We start from the raw sequence: 23,853 nt of genomic DNA, 5'->3' as shown, positions 1-23,853 counted from the left end.
TTAAGCCCTGCATTGAGGGGAGCCTGCTTCTCCCTCTCCCTCTCCTGTTTGTACTCTCAATCCATCTCTCTGTCAAATAAATAAACACATAAATCTTAAAAAAAAAAAAAAAAAAAAGCCAAGTTTGAGGTGAGAAGGCCGAGGCCCAGAATTTTAATTCTCATTTCCACTGCCCCCTGGGGAGCCTCCTGCAGTGGGAAATGCTAGGATGGGGGGCACACATGGGTCAGGGCTGAGTGGAGAGGGAGGAAGGGGAAAAAACAGAGAGAGGAGACGAAACTCTGGGCGGGGGCGGGGATGGGCAGTGAGGAATTGGTCCTGACCCAGGGCTGGGGAAACACTGGCTGAAGTCTGGGAAAATATTTAAAGGGGATAGTGTCGGGAAACGTTTGCCTGTTTAGACCATTATATTCAAAGGAACATTTTATCTCAAGGGCAGGTATGACCAAAGTTTCAGCCACTTGCCTCCTAGTGCCTCCTCCAGCCCCATCGTCAACTCTGTATGATAATGAACTGGGAAGACTGAGGACAAGGCACTTTCATTAAACCAACATGATGCCCAACCTTACTGAACCCTGACTTCATAACAGGCCCTGGTCTAAGTTCTTTGTACCTATTAATCCATCTACTGCTATTCCTCACAACAGCCCTATAAAGCAGGACTTCCCCACTTTACAGATGAGGAAACAGAGGCATATACAAGCTGTCTTTGGTGGAAGTGCCCACCAGCCCAGTGGGAGACGTGATCTCACTTGTTCTCTGCAGCTCGCAGGCTGCATCGTGACTCTCTCCCCTCACTTTTCAAAGGAGGAAGCTCTCAGATCAGAGAAACCTAACAACTAGGTTCATTCAACCAGTATTTATTAGATCCCTGTCTGTGCCAGGCACTGTTCTAGGAACCGCGGACACAAGTGAATAAAAGATTTCTGTCCTCATGGAGCTGACATTCTAGTTAGGGAGGACATAATAAACAATAAGCGTTATAAATACGTATTATAGAGTACATTAGAAGATGGTAAGGGAGGGGCGCCTGGGTGGCTCAGTTGGTTAAGCGGCTGACTTTGGCTCAGGTCATGATCCCAGGGTTCTGGGATCGAACCCCATGTCAGACTCCCTGCTCAGAGTGGAACCTGCTTCTCCCTCTCCCACTCCCCCTGCTTGTGTTCCCTCTCTCACTGTCTCTCTCTCTCTCTCTCTCTCTGTCAAATAAATAAATAAAATCTTTGGGGAAAAAAATATGTTAAGAGAGTGAATAAAGAACTATGAGGAGCGGGGTTCCTGGGTGGCTCAGTGGGTTAAAGCCTCTGCCTTCAGCTCAGGTCACGGTCCCAGGGTCCTGGGATCAAGTCCCGCATCAGGCTGTCTGCTCCTCGGGGAACCTGCTTCCCCCTCTCTCTCTGCCTGCCTCTCTGCCTATTTGTGATCTCTGTCAAATAAATAAAATCTTTAAAAAAGAAAAAAAAAAAAAGAACTATGAGGAGGAACAAGAGTGCCAAGTGGAGCGGGTTGTGGCAGTAAATAAGATGTTCAAGGGCATGAAGATGACACCAGAGCAAAGATAAAAGGCGAGAGAAAGCCAGCTGGAGGTCCCCCAGACAATCAGAAGAGAACCTGAGCCGTCTAAGTCTGATGCCCCGCCTATGTCTGATGCCCAGGCTTTTGAGCTGTTTTGAGCTGTGACATGCCCTCCCAGAACCCATTCTCCCCTCCAAGCCTCATACCTGCCCTGGGTTCCGCCCCAGTCCTAGGTTTACTCCCTAATCCCGCCCTAGCCCCTGACTTCATCCCATCTGGAGCCTGGCCCTTGCTCCCACCCGGTCTTCTCTTAGTCCAGTCTTTCAGGCCGTACTAACCCAAGGTGTCCCTTCACATGAACAGCTCCAACCCCAGTTCCAGGTCCCTCCCTGCCGTCAGCTTGCAGCTCAGTGCCCTAGGAACTGGCAAGTCCCAGCTGCTCTTCAAGGGAGCTCTCCTCACAAAAGGGGAAGTCCGCTTGTGAGAAACCCCATTGTCCGGGAACAATGTCCCTATTTTGTCCTTTATTTCTAAAAGGACTTGTGAGCAGGCTCTGAGCTCTGAGCTCCCAGCTCTGAACAGGAGCATGTTGCTTCCTATTCTCAGCCCTGAAGAAGGCTGTAGGCCAAAAGGAAGGGTCAAGGCCATCTCCGGGGGGCTGGATTCCAGGGGCCAGAGAAGATTCAGGCAGGCCGAGTCTTAGCAGTCCCGTGGCATTTTCAAAAGGAAGCAAGAGTGAAGCCATCCATAATAAGTAGGAGAAAAGCTGGCTATCCCCAGGATAAGGGAAAGATTCTCCAAACCACCCCAACACACGGGGTTTTCATCATCTTTGACAGAATCTTCCTTGAAGATTCATCTGTCCTTCTGCCTGTGCATCGGCCGATCTGTCCATCTCCCTGTCTTCCATGGACACATCTGAGATGGATTTTGGAGATGTTCCCCCTGGAGGCTGCACTGTTTTGCCTCTCACTTCCTGTCTGATGCAGTTAGGGACCTGAGGATGCTTTAGGGCGTGGACAAAGCGTGGTGGACATTGGTAGATGGAGCATTATGAAAGCAATCTTACATTCTATTCTTAAAGGCTTAGTAGGTATCCAGTCTATTTTCTTTTAGTCAAATACATGGACCAGAAACCCAAGCCAGAGACTGCCACATCTTTGTGTCCAGAACATGGCCTATCTCCTGACAACTGGTCTTTGTCTCAGTGCATCCCCCTGCCATTGGTTTCATGGATGGCCTTCACCTTGACATCTCAAAGCCATGGCAAGTGTGGAGAGGTACCACTGATTGGCCTCTTGTCCCAAGGCTGTATCCCAGCAGAAGCAAAAGAGTAGGAGTTGGGCGTCTTTGTCCGACAAAGAATGCCTGACAGGATATGCTGGCGAGGGACCTGAGGGGTGTTCCGTTTTATCTTCTGCCAAGGCTCCCACTTCCTGGAGTGTGCTTACACTAAACACAGCTTGACATAGAAAATTCCCCTTTTTTAAAGATTTTTTTTTTAAGATTTTATTTATTCATTTGACAGACAGAGATCACAAATAGGCAGAGAGGCAGGCAGAGAGAGAGGAGGAAGCAGGCTCCCCGCCGAGCAGAGAACCCCATGTGGGGCTTGATCCCAGGACCCTGGGACCATGACCTGAGCCGAAGGCAGAGGCTTTAACCTACTGAGCCACCCAGGTGCCCCGAAAATTCCCCCTTTTGACAAGAATCCTGGATTCACTGTCAACTTGAATTGCAGACCTCAGGTAGAAAGAGCTTCTCTTGGGGCACTTGGATGGCTCAGTTAAGTGTTTGCCTTTGGCTCAGGTCATGATCCAAGAGTCCTGGGATCGAGCCGCGCATGAGGCTCCCTGCTCAGCGAGGGGCCTGCTTCTCCCTCTCCCCCTGCCTGTCACTCTTCCTGCTTGTGCTCTGTTTCTCTCTAATAAATAAATTAAAATTTTAAAAGGGGGGGCTCCTTTTAGAAAAACCCTCACACTTCCTTCCCTCCTTTCAAACAGGCCTATTTCCCAGGAATCCTGTCTCTCCTGCAGGAATTTACTAATAACTGCAAAAAAGGAAAGACCCTTCTAAAATCTTGAAATTTTCCCACGAGTCTCCTTACAGAGCAGCCTTATAGGCACCTGGCTTGAATTCTAAGATTCAACAGATTCCTTTACCACCAGCTATTTAAGAAATGCCAACTTCTCAACCAGGAGGCTGGGGACACCCTGTGCTTCCCCTACCTCCTCAGCCTCACAAGCTCTGGGGTCTATTACTCACAACAACCCACTTATGGTCCCAGTTTTTTTTATTGACCAGGAAGTTGTAACTGACAGAAAATCCAGCTTCTCAGACTGGTTTTGAAAACAGGGAATTCACTGGCACACGGACTAAAAAAGTGTGCCTTCAGGAGAGAAGGTTTTCTCAGTGGCCCAGTGATATAATCAGGACCTGGTTTTTCTCTCTTTTTCCATTTCTCAGCTCCTCTCCCTCCTTCTGGACCTGGTCCCATTCTTACCCAGGTCAATGTTACCAATTTACAGAAGTCACCTTCACTATATCCAAAAAGAGTGGAGATCTATTTCCCCAAAGAGACACAAGTCTTAGGATTGACCACCCTCCATCATGGGCTCCCTAACACAATCACCACAATGATGGATTCAAGCTGATCCAGGCCCACCGGTGGAGGTGGGATGGAATTTGGTTCACCCAATCTGCTCGGAAAGAAGCGGGGAGTGAATGCTGGTGAGGCAACTCACAAATATGCCGCACCCAGGGGCTTTAGGACTTATGCAAGTGCTCACATGCTCGCATGTATGGAGGATATGGAGGACTTTATACTTGCCAAAGCATTTAGAAGTAAGTAATAAACGTATTTTATTCGTATAAAGTATGATCTGTTTTAAAATATATAAACCATTTATGTTGATGCTAGAAAGTTTATTTTATGCTTTTTTTTTTGAGATTTTATTTATTCATTTGACAGAGAAGGCAAGAGAACACAAGGGGGGGGCGGCAGGCAGAGGGAGAGGGAGATGCAGGCTTCCCACTGAGCATGGAGCTCAGCACCGTGAGGAGGGGGGGACAATCCCAGGACACGGGGATCGTGACCAGAGCCAAAGGAAGACACCCAACCGACTGAGCCACCCAGGCAACCCCATGCTAGAAAGTTTAAATGCAAAAGGAAGAAAATAAATCAAAATACTTGGAATCTTATCACACAGAAATATTCCATTTAACACGTTGGTATTTATCTTTCCAGATTTAAAACAAAACAAAAACTCTAAAAGAATGGGATTGTAGGGAGCACCTAGGTGGCCCAGATGGTTAAGCATCTGCCTCGGGCTCAGGTCATGATCTCCAGGTCCCGGGATCAAGCCCCTCATCAGGGTTACAGCTCAGCAGGGAGTCTGCTTCTCCCACTCCCTCTTCCTTTCCCCCTGCTTGTGCTCTCTCTGTCTCACTCTCTCTTAAATGAATAAATAAAATCTTAAAAAAAAAAAGGAATGGGATCATAGGATACACACTAAGGATCCCTGCTTTCCTCATGTAATAACGTAAACATTTTCCCAATCTCTCTTGGGTTTTTAAGCCCTCTGGATGCATTATCTCATTTTTGACTCTGGATAGAGGTTATTATGAATGATCCGCTTCTACAGATAATGAACCAGGCTTGGAGAACAAGTCAAGAGCAGGCAGCCAGCACCCAGTTCCTAGCCCCTGACCATGGTCCCTGACAGCCTCTGATTGGGAGAGGAAGGACGTGCTACTGCTCATTCACGAAGTGCCCAGCAAGTGCTCCTGGAAGGTGAAAGTGATCATGTACCACACCTCCAGGACAGTTCAGTCTCCTTTCCAGCCTCCTCCTTGGTGGTACCAGAGGGCTCCAAGCACTCAGAGAAAGGAAAGCCAGTGGTTTAATCTTTAGCACCCCAAAGTGCAGTGTCATGGAAACCCAGGGACTCCAGACTCTTCCCCTACCTCTAAGGGGTGTTGGGGGTAGGACAGAGGGCAATCGCTTCACCTCAGCTGCCAAATTCCCCAGCTCGAGTTGTCCTGTGTGGGTGTAGGACTGGAGTAAGCATGTGATAGGTGGCCTCGGAAAGCCTGAGTCCCTACCTCCCACCATCTTCCACTGAAAAGGCTGTAGGATAGTGACCCAGAGTCTGAATCAGACTGCCTGGGCTCGGATCTGGTTTTACTAATGTGACCTTGAGCCAGGGAGCAGTGTGACCTGAGTTCCTTCTTCCCTGAAATGGGCATAAAACATACCACATGGAATTGCTGAGTTTAAGACAATGTATATAACCCTCCTTTGGAAGAGTGTTTGGTACCCTTTATAATGAGCATTCAATAAATATCAGCTATTACTATTATCACTTTATTAGCTACCTGTAATGAGGATTCTAGTTGCAGACAATAGAAAACCACTCTCGCTGGACTAACAGAAAAGAAGAATGTACTAAAAAGTTTGTCTGTGACCCAAGGGTAGAGAGGCTGCCAGAAGAAACTGGAGGCAGGGATTTGATCAGTCACTAATCCAAACCACTTTCTTTCCTGAGTTTCTCTTCACCTGCCCCATGATCCTCTCCCCGAGGACCTTCTGCCCTGCTTCCTAGTCTTTGCAGCAGGACCTGGCTTCCCCAGGGAGGTCCCTACCAAAGTAGGGCAGTAGGTGCTGTGCAGATGCCTAAGAAAATCGGATTGGCCCAGCTGGATCACATGGCCACTCCTGGGCCAATCAACTCTGGGTGGGGGCGGGGTCACGGGGTGCCAACATGGCAGCTCTCAAGGAGACAGGCATGGATGGGGTTGGGAATGGGACTAGATGCCCAGGTGATGGGATTCCCTCGTTCCACATTCTTCCTCGCAAACCACTTTTACTCCTTGATTCTAAAAGTGAGAAGCCATACTCTCGTCCTCACTGTATACTTACATAGAGGGCCTGCTTGCAATTTCCTTCATCCCATGGGGAAGCCCGGCCGCGGTACCCACCGCTCTGAGTAGCCACCACAGGACACCCCTGCACATGCACATCCCTGGACACAGCTGACCGCATCAGGTTCAGCCAGAGCCTAGACGTGTCTCCTAACTCCATCTGAACTAAGAAACTGCGAGGGGAGGGCAGATTCTTCTGCGGGACTTGTGGAACCGCGTGGATCTAGAGGACGGTGGAGCACACCTGCGGAGGGAGGAGAAGGGCGCAGTTCCGCAGAGAGAAACCGAGGTAAGAGTGACCTGCTGCCCGAGTCACTGAGCGAGTCGCTGCAGCCTCTGCCTCCAGCACTAGAGGCCTGGCAGAGTTTGGTGTCCTGGGCTCATGGAGATCCCTGGAATTTCCAGTTAACAGCTCACAATTCCCTCTTACTCCAGTTTTTGTTTTGTTACCAAAAATGCCCTATCCAGGAAAATTCACTTCCTCGTTTCTCCTTAAGATGAACCAGAAATCATCCAACTTCTTTATATCTTCAGGGAGAGGAGAGAACCCACACACCCCCTTATTTCTCCTGCTTAAAGCCGGTGGGGGACGTGCAGGCAGGCATGTGCTCATGTGTGTGCCTAGAGAGTGCCGCAGAATCACATCCATTTAAGGACACTCCAAATGCTGGTTCGCACCACAATACTCTTCTTGTCTCCGCATCACCTGATCTTCCCAGGAGGGAGGGGATAGAGAGCAACTTGCCCAAAATGGCCTGTAGACATGAACTTTATGGCCTCCCACCCCAGAGTGTGGGCACTGCATTCCTGAGGGCAGCAGGGGAGGGTCTTCAGGATGGGGGACATTCTCCAGGCCTCAGCGTTGGGCAGGTCATGACATGTCAAAGCAGGGCCAGAGTAGGACTTTCAGAAAACTACTTCCTCCAAGCACCCTTCTTGGTGCTTCTGCACTAGATACAGAAGCTGGTATAGAAGCTACTGTACACCAGGCAACCATTCACGAGCAAACATTCCATCTGCCTGGGAGTGGCTCTTCTTAGCTCTCTTCCTGCCCCACCGTGTTTAAGAATCTCAGCCTAGACCTGGTGCCACCCTCTCTTCTCCTCCAGCAGGTCTTCAACGAAGATGTATTCAGATTCAATGAATATATATTTTTTAGCACCTACTGTGTGCTAGGACCTGCGTATAATCAAATTATACATGCATTTAGTCCCTCCTTTTTTTTTTTTAATAGGCTCCACAAGGGGTGCCTACGTGGCTCAGTCCGTTGGGCATCTGACTCTTGGTTTCTCCGCGGGTCATGGTCTTGGGGTTGTGGGATGTGGGCTCAGGAGTCTGCTTGAGATTCTCCTTCTCCCTCTGTACTCCCTGCTCACACTCTCTGTCTCTCTAAAGTAAATAAATCAAATCTTTTAAAAATTTATTTTGTTTATTTATTTGAGAGAGGGGGTAGGGGAGAGCACAAGCAGGGAGAGTGGCAAAGGAGAAGCAGACACTCCACAGAGCAGGGAGCCCGATGCAGGACTCGATCCCAAGACCCCAGGATCACGACCTGAGCCGAAGGCAGCCAATTCACCGACTGAGCCACCCAATAAAAAAAAAAATCTTTAAAAAATTAAAAAAAAAAAAGTAAAGTAGGCTCCACAGGCAACATGGGGCTTGAACTCATGACCCCATGATCAAGAGTCTCATGCTCTACTAGCAGAGCCAGCCAGATGCCCTGCATCCCTCCTTTTCAGGAACCACTGGTAACACTGAAATCTTATTTATGAAATGACAAGGTGGGACAAGGCATGGGCTAGGGCCCTGCCCTGCTCTCATACACTCTGAGGTGTCTCATCACAGCTCTGCATTATGGTAGTGACTGGTAGACTATTTTATTTTATTCTTTTAAAGATTTATTTATTTATTTATTTGACAGAGAGAGAGAGAGCACAAGTAGGCACAGAGGCAGGCAGAGAGAGAGGGGAAAGCAGGTTCTCTGTGGAGCAGAGAGCCCGACACAGGGCTCGATCCCAGGACCCTGATATCATGACCTGAGCCGAAGGCAGAGGCTTAACCCACTGAGCCACCCAGGCGCCCATCGACTGTTTTATTTCTTATTCTACACCTGTGTTTCCTGATCTCTCCATGTCCCCAACACAGATTGTGTGTGTAGAGTAAACTGGGATTGTTTGCTGAGAATCCAGCTAATCTCCGGACAAAAGGCAAGGTCTTTACTGGCTGGCTAAAAGGCTGATGTCAGACTAACAGCACAGAGTGACCCTGACAGGTGACACACCAACATTCTACATTCTGATCCAGGGTGCAGCAGCTGTGGTACTAAGTCATACTCCCACCCTGCCCCTCCCTCCCTTAGCCTGCAGAGTTTAGGATAATAAGGTGCCCAGGACACCAGGAAAGTGTAAGAATCTCCTCTAATCAAACAAAACTCAAGAGCATGGGACATCCATGTGGCTCAGTCAGTTAAGCATCTGCCTTCAGTTCAGGTCATGATCCCAGGGTCCTGAGATCAAGCCCCACGTCAGGCTCCCTGCTCTTTGAGAAGACTGCTTCTCTTTCTCCCTCTGCCTACTGCTCCCCCTCCTTGAGCTCTCTCTCTCTCTGCCAAAGAAAGAAAGGAAAGAAAGAAGGAAATTCTTAAAAAAAAAAAAAAAAAAAAAAAAAAAGCAAGAACAGAATGATAGTCTTACTCAGAACTTTGCCATAAATAAATTTAAAAATACAGAAGTATAGGGGCATCTGGGTGGTTCAGATGGTTGGGCATCTGCCTTTTGTTCAGGTCATCATCCTGGGGTCCTGGGACTGAGCCCCGCCTTGGGCTGCATTCTCAGCAGGGGAGTCTGTTTCTCCCTCTCCCTGCTCATGTTCTCTCTCACTCTCTCAAATAAATAAATAAAATCTTTAAAAAATGAAATAAAATACAAAAGTATTAACTAGTTCTAATTTTGGTATACCTAGTAGGTATATATTTGTGGTTTAATGTTATTTATATTTCTAATCTCATGATGAGAGGTTGGTAAGGGACACCACGGTGCTCAGGCATTTAAAGGTGTCAAGTGAGTCCTGATGCTGGAAGTCAGGTCCCTAACCTTGGGACTGGTGGCCTCAAGTCATCATCTTTCTCTGAGTGGAAGGACTTGACTTTCTTATCACCGTCTGTTAAAATATCTTAAGACCTTAGTTGCAAAACAATGCTCAACTCACACGATATCAACTGAGTCCAAGTAGTTTTATTTATATTGTTTTTTCCCCAGGGGAGGGGTGGGAGGGAGGAAAACAGTCCCCATAGAAAACAATAACAAAGTTCTTAATTATTTTTTTAATCCCAAGCTGGTCCTTTGCTGCTTGATCTCGGACCAAAAGAAAAATACTCTAATCTCTAGGGCATTTTGGGAAAAGGTGGGACATGGATTCCACAATATAGTTTTGAGTCTATGACACTAGCTGGGGACAGTGTGTTTCCTCTTGCTTACCCCTAGAGAGCTGTTGGCATGATGTACGTCAGCACCATTTTCCTACTGGCTGATAGATTCTTCGAGGATCTGCACTTTTTTTTTTTTTTTAAACTCCCATCGGTTTATTTTAGAATTAAATCTCTGTTGTTGATGGAAAACCAACCTCATTGGCCCTGAATAGAAGGTAACCGTGACCATAGTTTGATTGAATTCTAGCTTGAATCTGTTATCTGCCAAAGACTGTGAGCTGTTGGTAGGGAGGTATTGAAGGTATCTTTCTTTTTTTTTTTCTCCCCAAGATTTTATTTATTTGACAGACAGAGATCACAAGTAGGCAGAGAGGCAGGCGGGGGAGGGGGGGAAGTAGGCTCCCTGCTGAGCAGAGCTCCATCCCAGGACCTGAGGACCTGATCATGACCTGAGCCTAAGGCAGAGGCTTTAACCCACTGAGCCACCCAGGCACCCTGGTATTGAAGATATCTTAATAGATGATAGAGTGAGATAAAATTGAAGAAGGAAGGCCTTCTCAATATGTGATTCGGGGTTACTTAAGGCCACAATCTGGGTATCACCTCAAGTAGTTTCCTACTCTGGGTTCTATGAGGCTGTGAGCTCCCTGAGGGAGAGTGGTAGGTGGATGTCCTGTGTTACTATGGCAGCCCCTGGCCCGCTCTTCCCTTGGAAGTCCAGTTTGCTAAGGGGTTGGGGAGCCTGTGCAGAAGAGTGGGAGCAGAGTTTCACTGTCTTGAACTGCTCCTGGGTCCTGGGGTCTTATGAGCAATATGGGACTAGGATCTTGCGTCCCCCTAGTCCGAACCAGGTGGTAGCATGAAGCAGAGCTCTTCTCTGGGAGCTCAGTGCCCAACTCAGTCCCTGAATTGACCTGTTGATATTTGTAATTCTCAAAGAACAATAATTTGTTACTGCTTCTCCCATGGCCCCTGGCCAGTGTGTGCTTTCTCCCTGTTTTCAGCCTTCAGTGCTAATTACCTTTAGTGGCAAATTGCCAAGGGCTTGAATGGGATGTAATTATTTTCCCAGTTTAGGAATTTCATCCCCTCCCCATCCTCTGGGTGGAGGGTGCTTTGAAATTCAACTTTGCCAATTACATCAGCATCAGTTTCACTTTGTTCAAATCCCTGAAGCCTGAGGGGTTTCAGAACCAACCTGGGTCTCTTTGTTCCGATACCTAGTTTCTCTCTTGCCTGAAGGGTTGGACAGCCAAGTTGGAACCACACCTTTGTCAGTGGCTGGCTGTGTGTCCTTGAGCCGGAGAAGTCCTGCCCTCCCTGAACTTCAAATGGAAATTCCTTCACTCTTCAAGTCAATCTAGTAAGTAAATGCTCACAATAGCTGTAAAGGTATTCCTGGCACATAGTAGGTATTCATAAAAGTTCACTTTTCCTTTCCTTTCTGTCCTGACACCAAGGCTTTCCCAGGTGAGGAAGGGACCACTATTCCCAGTTTGATCTCTGAAGCCGAGGGAGACACCTGTGAGTGAGTGAGTGGGTAAAGCATCCCCTCCGTGGCCCCCACATTCAGATGCTAGGCCAGCCTCCTCAGTTATTGAGCACCTACTGTATGCCAGGCCCCGCACTCTGTCAGCCGGGTGGCTGCTGCCCAGAATAGTTCTGTGCTTGCAGGAAACAGTTTCTTGGCTTCATTCTTGCTGGCTCTGTCTTCCATATGAGGTATGAAATCCTTTCCAATGCCCAGACATGGATGTTCCCAGATCTTAAGCAATCGAGTATTTCTAACCACCACCTCCACTCCCTGTCACACACACACTAGCTGGAATTTTCCCCCGGATCAACGGGTGCTCAGAACAGCATCATTACCCTGTCCCACCCCCCCCAGCTGTCTGGCCGGAACCAGTCTCTCTACCTAAAAGAACTCAGTGGAGATAACAGGACCCAACTTCTCCCTGCCACCTGAGTTCCTGTCTCACTGGCACTGCCTTTCAGCCATGGTCACACCGGAAACCTGACTGCCAGCTCCAGAACCTCTTTGTTTTACATGATAAATCCCTAAGTATTTCTGAATCCTGACCACTCCCCTTCATATCCACCCCCCTCACCATCCTACTCAGAGCAACCACCTCCCCCACCAGGATGACCGCAAGGCTTCCCCATGGTCTCAGCGTCTAACACTGCTCTCTGCTCTCTCTTCTAAAGATTTTATTTATTTGTCAGAGAGGGAGAGAGCACAAGCAGGCAGTGTGGCAGGCAGAGGCAGAGAGAGAAGCGGGCTCCCTGCTGAGTAAGGAGCCCCATGCGGGGCTCGATCCGAGGACCCTGTGATCATGACTTGAGCCGAAGGCAGCGGCTTAACCCACTGGGCCACCCAGGCGTCCCCTGCTCTGTCTTCTAAAGCAGACCTGATCCCATCGTGCTCCTACCTCCATCCCTGCCAAAAAGCCATCCATAGGTCCTCCTTGCTCTTGTGCTAAAGACCTGATTTTTTCCTTTGGCTGATTGGGCCTATCAAAGTTTGGCCCTCACCGCCTTAGCTACACTTGGCTCCTTGCTGGGCCCACCCAAGCCTGCCTTTGGTTCCTTGAATGTATCATGTTCTTTCCTGATACAGGACATTTGCACATTCTGTCTTTTCTGCCTGGAAAGCCCCCTTTCCTCCTTTAAAGAAAGCCTTGCCTCATTCTCTCCTATTTACTCCATTTTCAGTTAAAGCGTCATCTCCTCCCAGATACCCTCTCTGATAAGCAGGCATGAGAGAGTTCAGGTTCCCATTCTATCCTTTTAGTGAACTGCGTTCTTCTTCCTGACTTTAGTATGGTTATTTGTTTTTGGTTTGTTTGTTTTTTTAGGTTTTATCTATTTATCTGAGAGAGAGAGCAAGCACAAGCAGGTTGGGGCGGGTGGGGAGAGGCAGAGGGAGAAGCAGACTCCCCGCTGAGTGAGGAGCTTGATGCAGGGCTTGATCCCAGGACTTTTAGTTCATGACCTGAGCTACCCAGGTAGCTGAGTCTGGTTGTTTGATTACCACTCCTCTTCCATCTTTCCCTCTTGACTGTAACTTTCAGGCAGCCAGGGACAGTGGCTATTTTAATTCACATCGTTTCCCCAGAGCTTAGCACCTGACACACAGTTGATGGTCAATAAATGTTTGTTGAGGGGTGCCTGGGTGGCTCAGTGGGTCAAGCCGCTGCCTTCGGCTCGGGTCATGATCCCAGGGTCCTGGGATCGAGTCCCGTATCGGGCTCTCTGCTCGGCGGGGAGCCTGCTTCCTCCTCCCTCTCTCTCTGCCTGCCTCTCTGCCTACTTGAGATCTCTGTCTGTCAAATAAATAAATAAAATCTTAAAAAAAAAAAAGTTTGTTGAGTGAATAAATGACTGAATGAAGGTTGTTTTGAAAATTAAATAAAGAAGAAAGAAGGTGAAACGGAGAGGGAGTTAATATTTGGTAGGTGACCACATGGCACCAGGTGCTTTAGATATGTTTTTCTAATTTTCACTAATGATACACTTTACATTTGAGAAAACAGATTCAGAGATACCAGCCCATGATACATAGCTAATAAATGGTAGACTTAGATAAGAGCAGGTCTGTTTACTACCAGTGTTCCAGATCTCCTTTTTTCCCTAGTCTGCCTCCAAGTTAAAAAAGTGAAGGGAGGGGCACCTGGGTGGCTCAATTGGTTGAGTGACTGGCTGTTGATTTTGGCTCAGGTCATGATCTCAAGGTCCTGAGATGGAGCCCTGCGTCAGGCTCCGTGCTCAGCATGGAGTCTGCCTGAGTTTCCCCCTCTCCTTCTGCTCCTGCCCCACCAAGGTCTCTCTCTTTCTCTCTCCCTCTCTAAAATAAACAAACAAACAAATAAATAAATCTTAAAAAGAAAAAGACTCAAACTGCCAAATCTGAATTAAAAAAAAAAAGAAAACTGAATAGACACATAACAAGTAAAGAGAATAAATCAGTGGTCAAAAAACTCCCAACAAAGCAAAGCCCAGGCCTCGAGGGTTTACTGGTGAATTATATCAATGGCTTGAGGAAGAATTAATGGCAGTCTTTCCAAAACACTTCCAAAAGTAGAGGAGGGAGCACTTCTCATCTCATTCTGTGAGACCAGTATAACCATGATGTCAAAGCCAGACGAAGACATTATAAGAGGGGCCCTTGGGTGGCTCAGTCAGTTAAGCAGCTGCCTTCGGCTCAGGTCGTGATCCCAGGATCCTGGGATCGAGCTCCGTGCCAGTCTCCCTGTTCATTGGGGAGCCTGGTTCTCCCTCTCCCTCTGCCTGCCACTCTGCCTACTTGTGCTCTCTCTATCTCTGTGTCAAATACATAAAATCTTTAAAAAAAAAAAAAAAGACATTATGAGAAAACAACAGAGCCAATATCCCTTGTGAATATTTATGCAAAAGTCCTCAACAAAATGGCAGGAAACCAGGGGCACCTGAATGGATCAGTCAGTTGAGTGTCTGACTGGTGATTTCAGTTCGGGTCATGATCTCAGAGTTACAAGATCAGGCCCCGCATGAGGCTCTGCTCTCAGCAGGGAGTCTGCTTGGGATTCTCTCACTTTCATGCTCTCTCTCTCAAATAAATAAATAAATCTTTTTTAAAAAAATTAGTAGCAAACAAAAAAAAAAAAGTAACAATAGCAAACCAAGGGTGCCTGGGTGGCTCTGTCAGTTAGTTAAGTCTTTGCCTTCAGCTCAGGTCATGATCTCAGGGTCCTGAGATCAAGCCCCATGTACAGCTCCTTGCTCAACAGGAGTCTACCTCTCCCTCTTCCTTCGCCCTTCCTCCTGCTCCTGTGTCCACTCTCTCAAATAAATAAATAAACTATTTTTTTTAAAAACAGCAAATCAAATACAAACTGAATATATTATAACCAAGTAGGACTTATCTCAGGATTTCAAGACTGATTTAACATTTAAAAACCAGTCAATGCAATTTACTATATTTTTACAATGAAGGAATAAAATTACAGGATTATCTCAGTTGATGCCAAAAAAAAAAAAATTCTATAAGATCCAACATCGTTTCATGATAAAAACACTCAACAATAGTCAACAAACTGTAAGAGAAGTAAGAGAAGAGAACTCTTCCTCAGCCTGACAAAGGGCATTCACAAAAACCCCCACCTAATATATTGGTGATGTTTCCCCCTAAGATTAGGAACAAGACAAGAATGTCTCTTCTCACTACTTCCATTCAACATTGTACCGGGGGTTCTAGTCAGAGCAGTTAGGCAAGAAAAAAAAAATAAAAGGCATGTAGATTGGAAAGGAAGGGGAAAAACCTCTTTTCTCAAATGTCATGATCTTGTGTATAGAAAATCTTTAAGAATCTACTTAGAACTAATAAACAAGTTTAGCAAGATACAGTTTTGCAGGACACAAAATACAATATAATGCAAAATACAAACATAAATAGTATTTTTTAAAAAGATTGTATTTACTTATTTGTCAGAGAAAGAGAGGAAGCACAAGCAGGGGGAGCAGCAGGCAGGGGGAGAAGCAAGCTCCCCACTGAGTAAGGAGCCCATTTGGGACTCCATCCTGGGACCCTGGGATCACAACCCAAATGTCTGAGCTGAAGGCAGACATTTAACCGACTAAGCCACCCAGGCATCCCCACAAACATAAATAGTACTTCTAAGTACTTAGCAATAAATTCTCCAGGTGAAGTTAATAAATAATCCCATTTATCATCAAAAAAGTAAAATACTTAGGGATAAATTTAACCAAGGTCCTGCACACTTACACACTAAAAACTTCAAAACTGGGGCACCTGACTGGCTCAGTGGGTGGAACATGTGGCCCTTGATCTCAGGGTCGTAGGTTCAAGCTCCACATTGGGCATAGAGCTTACTTAAGAAAAATAACATACAGGCCCCCTGGGTGGCTCAGCTGGTTAAGCAACTGCCTTCGGCTCAAGTCATGATCCCCGAGTTGTGGGATCGAGTCCTGCATCAGGCTTCCAGCTCCATGAGGAGTCTGCTTCTCCCTCTGACCCTCTCCCCTCTCATGCTCTCTCTCACTGTCTCTCAAATAAATACAAATCTTTAAAAAATAATAATAATAACATACATACTACAAAACATTGTTGAAAGGAATTACATAAATAAATAGAAAAATATCCCTTGTTCATGGTTTGGAAGACTTAGTATTTATAAGATGGCAGTATTCCCCAGATCTAAAGATTCAGTGCATTCCCTGACAAAATTCCAACTATCATTTTTGCAGAAATGGATAAGCTGATCCTAAAATGTAAATGGAAACTCAAGGGACCCAGAATAGCCAAAACAATCTTAAAAAAGAACAAAATTAGAGGACTCAATTCCTGACTTCAGAAACTTATTACAGGGGCACCTGGGTGGCTCAGTCAGCGTCCAACTCTTGATTTCAGCTCAGGTCTTGATCTCAGAGTCCTGAGTTCAAGGCCCTCATTGGGCTCCACGCTGGGCATGGAGTCCACTTAAAAAATAACAAAACCAAAATAAAACAAAACCCAACTTACTACATAGTTACAGTGTTCAAGATACTGTGGTATTGGCATAAGGATAGACAGAGATCAGTGGGATAGAATTGAGAGTCCAGAAATAAATCTGTATATTTATGGTCAGTTGATTTTTTTCCCAAGAGTGTCAGGACCACTTAGTGGGGGGAAAACAGATTTTTCAACAAATGGTGCTGGGAAAACTGGATATCCACATGCAAAAACGTGAAGTTGAATCCTTTTCTTATACTGTATACAAAAATTAAGGGAAAATGAATTGAAGACCTAAATGTAACAGCTAAAGCTGTAAAATTCTAGAAGAAAACATAGGAGTAAATCTTCATGACCTTGGATTTGATAGTAGATTCTTAGGCATGATACCAGAAGCATAAGCAATAAAAGAAAAAGTAGATAAATTGGGCCTCATCAGCATGAAAAATTTTTGTGCATTAAAGGACACCATGAAGAAAGTGAAAAGACAACCCACAGACTAGGAGAAAATACTTGCAAATCATAGAACTGGAAGAGGTCCAGTATCCAGAATATATAAAGAATGCTTACGGGAGGGGGGACTCCTTGGTGGCTGAGGGGGTTAAGCCTCTGCCTTCGGCTCAGATCATGGTCTCAGGCTCCTGGGATCGAGCCCTGAATCTGGCTCTCTGCTCAGCAGGGAGCCTGCTTCCCCCCTCTCTCTCTGCCTGCTTGTGATGTCTCTCTCTCTCTCTCTCTCTGTCAAATAAATAAATAAAATGTTAAAAAAAAAAAAAAAAGAGAGAGAGAGAGAATGCTTACAGGGGTCCTGTATGGCTCCGTCGGTTAAGCATCTGACTCTTGATCTCAGCTCAGGTCTTGATCTCAGGGTTCTGAGTTCAAGCCTGATGCTGGGTGTGGAGTCCACTTAAAAAAAGAGAGAGAGAGAGAGTTCCTGCAATGCAACAACAAAAAGAATAACCCAATTTTAAAAATGGGCAAAGGACTTAAAGAGACATTTCTCCAAAGTAGATACACAAATGGCCAATGAGCACATGAAAGGAGGCTCAGTATCATTCGTCATTAGGAAAATGCAAATCCAAACTACAAGAGCTACCGCTTCATACCCATCAGGATGGCTAACAAGCAGAAGAAAATAACACGTGTGAGGGTGTAGAGAAACTGGAACTCTCACACATTGCTGTGGGACACGTAAAATGGTGCAGCTGTAACGGAAAACAGTTTGGCAGTTAATCAAAATGTTAAGCATAGAGGGGTGCCTGGGTGGCTCTGTCCGTTAATCATCTGACTCTTGGTTTCCATTCAGGTCTTGATCTTAGGGTTGTGGGATTGAGCCCTGCATAGGGCTCCTGCTCAGATTTGAGCAGTTGAATCTGCTTGAGATTTTCTCTCTTTCCCTCTCCCCTCCCCACTGCTCATGTTCTTTCTCTCTAAAAAAAAAAAACAGGTTAAGCATAGAATTATGATATGACCAGTGATTCAAGAGAATTGAAAACAGTCATTCAGGGGCGCCTGGGTGGCTCAGTGGGTTAAAGCCTCTGGCTGCGGCTCAGGTCATGATCCCAGGGTCCTGGGATTGAGCCCCACATCGGGCTCTCTGCTCTGTAGGGAACCTGCTTCCTCCTCTCTCTCTGCCTGCCTCTCTGCCTACTTGTGATCTCTGTCTGTCAAATAAATAAATAAAATATTAAAAAAGAAAAGAAAACAGTCATTCAAACAAAAACATATACACCAATGTGCACAGCACTGTTACTTACAGTGGCCTAAAAGTACAAACAACCTAAATGCCCATCAGGTCATGAAGGTGGTGAGGGAGCAGAAGACTAGCGGAGGAAGAAGCCCAGGCTGACACCATGCACCGCCCCCAAGGCCTGGTTGGGTTATGTGTGATATTCTGTAAGACGGGAAGCTGTCTTAAGGTTAATGCCTTGCTAGAGGGAAGTACAACCTGACCTTGACAATGGCAAGCAGGGAGTCTTCTTTAACACAGGAAAATCCTTTTGCAACCTCTGTTTTCCTTACCTCCCCCAACTGGCAAGTGTATAGTCAGCCACCTCTCACAACCCTAGGGCAACAGCTTTTTCTGCCCCCAGGTCCTGTCCCCGTGCTTTAATAAAACCACCATTTTGCACCAAAGATATCTCAAGAATTCTTTCTTGGTCCTCAGCTCCCAACCTTACCCCACCAAACCTCACCTATATTCCAAAACCACATCTTGATGGTACCCAACTGTAGGGCTTCCGGGTCTTTTCATGTGGACTCTGAACTTGGGTGCAAACTTGGTGAGTACTTTCTTTTCTTTTACTCTCATTTCTGGGGTTTGTTAAGGGGTATGGTCTTACTGGAACACTTTCATGCCAACTGCTCAGGCCACAATCCTCTAGCCTGTGGCTACTCTGCGGGGAGGAGAAAGCCTGCCTTTTGGCTGAAGTTAATACCCTGGCCTGGATGTAATAAGACCCAGAAACTTGGGGCGCGTGGGTGGCTCAGTGGGTTAAAGCCTCTGCCTTTGGCTCAGGTCATGATCCCAGGGTCCTGGGATCGAGCCCTGTTTCAGGCTCTCTGCTCAGCAGGGAGCCTGCTTCCCCCGCTCTCTCTACCTGCCTATCTGCCTACTTGTGATCTCTGTCTGTCGAATAAATAAATAAAATCTTAAAAAAAAAAAAAAAAGACCCAGAAACTTGACACCCTCTTTACTCCCGTCTTTATACAAAGTCATCTGTTTGGGGCATGGGACAGCCACCTAAGTCACCAGGATGGTTCCTAATCTTAAGACTCCGTGTGAGGTTTCTTCCTGATTGATCTAATGTCAAGCCCTTCACGAACCTGGTCTAGCCACTTCTGGCCACAGGACCTCCACTGGGAGCTGTCCGAAAGCAGGACCCGATTGAACTAAAGCCCAGCTGGGAACCATTTCCTAGGGAAGTTGGCTGTAAAGACTACTTGTGTTGGAATGTTGCTTAGAACCGTGGTTAATTTCTATCTTTACTGATTTCCGTCAATGTTCTCTAGTAACTAGTTGAATTACAAAATCAGGTAATTTCCCTTGTAAAACTTTTCTAGTGTTCTCTGTGGGTTAAAAATGACAGGGGGTAACACGACTTCCAGGGCATAGGACAGCACAGCACAGCGCTTCAGTCCATTCATCAGGCACCCATCTGTAGCCTAGGATGCGATGGGGAAGGGGAGGGACATGGCAGGAATGCCTTCACGGGAAGACCGGGTAGGGATCAATAGCAATTTTTGTTTGAGGGACACCTCTAGTCACTTTTGACACACAGAACCTCTGACATATGATGTGTGGGACGCCAGTTGGGATTTGGGGAGATTTGGTAATCAACTTTACTTTTCCGGGAACATGGCCTTAGCAGGCTTCTTTGGTTCCTAAGGACTCTTCCTTGGGATGCTTTTTAGCCCAGTGGAAACAATTTGGATTGAAAAAACATAGGAAAGGACTGATCTCCTGTAACACTGCCGGCCTCAGTGGGATCTGTCAGATCTCTCTGCGGGAAACAGGGCGAATAGAAGCACCCTAGGTCCATCCAGGCTTTCGGGGCTCTAAATCAGGACCCAGACCTAAGGGCCTTTTGCAGAACATGTTTGGCTCATGAAACTCCCTCCTGACATAGGGATGATAGTTATCTAAAAAGGCCTCCTCCAAGGAAATCTAGATTGCTGGGGGAAGCACAGGCCGTCCCTAGCAAAGAGGAATCTGACTCTCTGTTCCTCCTACTAATAATAGATGTGGGAGCTTCTCCATCCCTCATTTCCTGGGTTAATGGCAGTAACTGGAGGCAACTATGGTTACTCTGCCTTGGGACAGGAACTTTAAGGAATATTCCCAAGCAGCTGCCGAAATTCCCTTTCTTTGGAGGAAATACCCTGTCTTCGCCTGACATGGACTGCATAATTCCATGTTGGCAGGAAAACATGGCATCTGTTCCTCTGTTGGAACTGATTAGCTCTAGAACCTCAAACCTTCTCTGCCTTCTGGCAGCACTTCCTGCATAGTTGGCTTCTGTACCAACCACCACGCCTCCTGCACCATGGCTCCTTCTCCCCTCACTGTCAAGGAGCAAGAAGAGCGCCCCTAGACCTAATACCGTCCACTCCAGATTTTTCCGCCTGTGTCTCAGGTTAAAATTGGCAATGGGGAAGATTCAGGGAACATAATTCAGTATTTAAGCTGTTTGTTGGTTTAATTAAGATAGTTATGTCTTTAAAGTTATTAGCACTAAGTGTGAAACTTTAATTCTACCAAGATTTAGTGAAGGTCAAATAAGCTTGTATTATCTTTGTTACAATGTGTTAGCAAAAAGATCTAAGGAGCACCTAGGTGGTTCAGTCGTTGAGCATCAGCCTTTGGTTCAGGTCATGATGCTGGGGGTCCTGGGATCTGGCCCCGAATCGGGCCCCCTGCTCTGTGGGAAGCATGTTTCTCCCTCTCCCACTCCCTCTGCTTGTGTTCCCTCTCTTTTTTTTTTTTTTTAACAACAGATTATCAATTTATTAAAAAGGTTGATTTAAGCATCTGCAATGGTGACTTCATCCTCAACTCCTGGCTCAATACTGATGGATGTAATCTGCTTAACAATCTCAGAAGGACTGTGCAAATCAATGAGCCGCTTGTGGATCCTCATTTGAAACCGATCCCAAGTCTTAGAGCCTTCACCACAAGGAGTTTTTCTTGTAGTGATTCTCAGAGTCTTGGTAGGCATCCGAACTGGTCCTTTCACTTTCAGATTCTTTTCCTTGGCGCCCCTGATCAAATCAGCACATACCTTTTCCAAAGATTTTACGTTGCGGCTGGTGAGAGTTATTCTAATTCGGTGAATCGCCACCTCCGGTTCCACGGGTGTCTTCCCGGTGTCTTTAAAAGCCATGGCTGCGGCACGGCTTCCTGACCGACTTGTTCCTCGGTGAGAGCGAACAGCGGTGAGTCAGGAGCAGAAGCAGGGCCACCAAATGACCGCCGAACCTGCGACCGCGTCTTCCTCAAAGAGCTTGTGTTCCCTCTCTTGCTGAGTCTTTCTCTGTCAAATAAATAAATAAAATCTTTAAAAAAAAAAAAAAAAAGAGGACCCAAAATGATGGTTAATCTTGTCTTATCTCAGAGATTTCATGGGTAATTGTTAAGATATTTTTCAAAGTCTTTGATAACCTGAAACGTTAAAGTTTTGCTTGGATGATAAGTGGAATTAAGTTCATTGGACATCTAGGTCTTTTCCAGAAAGGATGATGTGCTAAAGCACTGAGTACTGGACGTAGGTTTGTGCTTTTTGACTACTTACTGAAGAAAATGAAGGATATATGAGTTTGTTGGTAAACATGATTTGTGCTTAACTGATTGAGAGATTTGCCATCAAATGAGTTTCGTCTTCACTGGAAACTGAGTTTTCTTTAAAAAGTACAAAATTCAACTAACTGTAGTGAAGACTGGTGGAAATATGGGAAGCAACTCTGTATGTAGAAAAGTAGGAGATACATAAGAAAGTTAAAAGGAATGGGAATGCATTTTCGCTGAGGGTTAGAGAAGGTAGGGAGGCCTCTGTGGCTCAGTCGGTTAAGCATCTGCCTTTGGCTCAGGTCATGATCTCAGGAGCCTCTGATCGAGTCCCACATCTGACTCCCTGCTCCGCTACTTGTAAGCTTATCCACACTCTCTCTGACAAATAAATAAAATCTAAAAAAAAAAAAAAAAAAAAAGTAATTTTGGCCTAAATAAGATGGTTGTTTGGAGAAAAATGGCCTGGGCAAAATCTGAGTGCAAAAGACAGTTGTTGGGGCGCCTGGGTGGCTCAGTGGGTTAAGCCTCTGCCTTCGGCTCAGGTCATGATCTCAGGGTTCTGGGATCGAGCCCCACATCAGGGCTCTCTGCTCAGCGGGGAGCCTGCTTCCTCTTCTTTCTGCCTGTCTCTCTGCCTACTTGTGATCTCTGTCAAATAAATAAATAAAATCTTAAAAAAAAAAAAAAAAGAAAGAAAGAAAGAAAGACAGTTGTAGAACTTTGTGATGGGAAATCTTTGGAAAGCAATTTTAGGTATGGTCAGGATGGACTATGGTTGAAATGAATGGATTTTTAAAAAAAAAGATTTTATGTATTTATTTGTCAGAGAGAGAGGGAGAGCAGCAGGCTGAAGGAGGCTCAGGCTCCCCGATGAGCAAGGAGCCTGCTGTGGGACTCCATCCCAGGACCCTGGGATCATGACCTGAGCCGAAGGCAGATGCTTAACTGACTGAGCCACCCAGGAGTCCAGCCAGAAGTGAATGGATTTTGAAAGTATATTGGTATAGATTGAAAGTTTGCTTTCTGTTAAACGGACACAGTTTTCTTGGATTGTTGGGTCTGCTCTTGATAAGAAAATGTAAACAGTTGTTTTCTTTTTGCCTGCCTAGAAGAACCAGTTTCTATGTTTTGCCTTCATCTAGTCTTTGACCATCCCTAATCCTATTTAGGCCTGTGCTCTAAAACTTCCTAAGGTTTTAACAAACTCCCAAGATTTAAATTGTAAATAAAGTCTCTTTCACTCAGTAGGCCTTTTTATTTGCATTTGGCCTTTTTATTTATTTAAGTTACTCTCAGAGCACTGTTAAACAAATGCTTAGCCTTAGGTTATATTTGGGTAAATGCTATAACTATTCTAGAGATGATAAGCGATTCCTAAAGTTCTAATGGTTTCTTATAAGGTCATCACTTGAGATTTTGATTATTGAAGTCACAGAAATAACCAGACGTCCTTGACCTCTGTGTTGTAGCCTCTCATCAGATCTTTAATCATATCCCCCTTTTTTTATAGTCTTTTGTCATGTATAGTTATTGTTTTTATTCTCTTGTTAAATAGTTCATCCTCAAGGAGATTTCCCTAAGGGACTTAGGACAGATACAGGTTTTTAAAATCTTTAAAATTCTACAACTGAAATGGGTAAGAATTTCCAGAACTAATTAAAGCTGTATTCAAACCAAACAAGAATAGGACATGGGACTAAGTGAATCAGGAAAAAAAGATTATAGTTTTTTGTAACTCTTGGTTGAAACATTGCTGCTTCTCTAATATTTGGACTTCCAGGCTAAGGAAACTTTCTCTTAAGACATCAGTGATATGCTGGGGCTCCTGGGTGGCTTAAGACTCTGCCTTCTGCTCAGGTCATGATCCCAGGGTCCTGGGATGGAGCCCAGCATCCCGTTCTCTGCTTGGCAGGGAGCCTGCTTCCCCCCCTTTCTCTCTGCCTGCCTGTCTGCCTACTGTTATCTTTCTCTCTCAATCTCAAATAAGTAAAATCGTTTAAAAAAAAAAAGACGTCAGTGATATGCAGAAATAATAAAACAAATAAAAGCATTTAACTTTTCTCTCTACCTGAATGCTCTGAAATTCAAAAGGTCTCAGTCCGCATTCTTTCTCCCAAGGCAGTCCTAGTCATTTGCATAAGTTCAGTAAGAATCTGTTCTCCTTGTAACAGGACACCATTGAAAACATTGATTATTTTCCCAAGGCTTTGACTA

At 45.7% G+C, this 23,853-nt stretch overlaps 1 protein-coding gene across 1 annotated transcript; it reads right to left on the bottom strand.

Moving 5' to 3' along the window:
- Positions 1 to 20,868: 20,868 nt before the first annotated feature.
- On the bottom strand, positions 20,869 to 21,325 carry LOC131809226 (small ribosomal subunit protein uS10-like). Its single transcript, XM_059136039.1, has one exon. It carries the CDS (start codon positions 21,233 to 21,235, stop codon positions 20,876 to 20,878), a length of 360 nt encoding a protein of 119 aa, XP_058992022.1. The 5' UTR covers positions 21,236 to 21,325; the 3' UTR covers positions 20,869 to 20,875.
- Positions 21,326 to 23,853: the final 2,528 nt, after the last annotated feature.

Source organism: Mustela lutreola, chromosome 10 (genome assembly GCF_030435805.1).
Source record: "Mustela lutreola isolate mMusLut2 chromosome 10, mMusLut2.pri, whole genome shotgun sequence".
Lineage (NCBI taxonomy): Eukaryota > Metazoa > Chordata > Mammalia > Carnivora > Mustelidae > Mustela > Mustela lutreola.
This window is presented reverse-complemented; position numbering and strand designations above follow the sequence as displayed.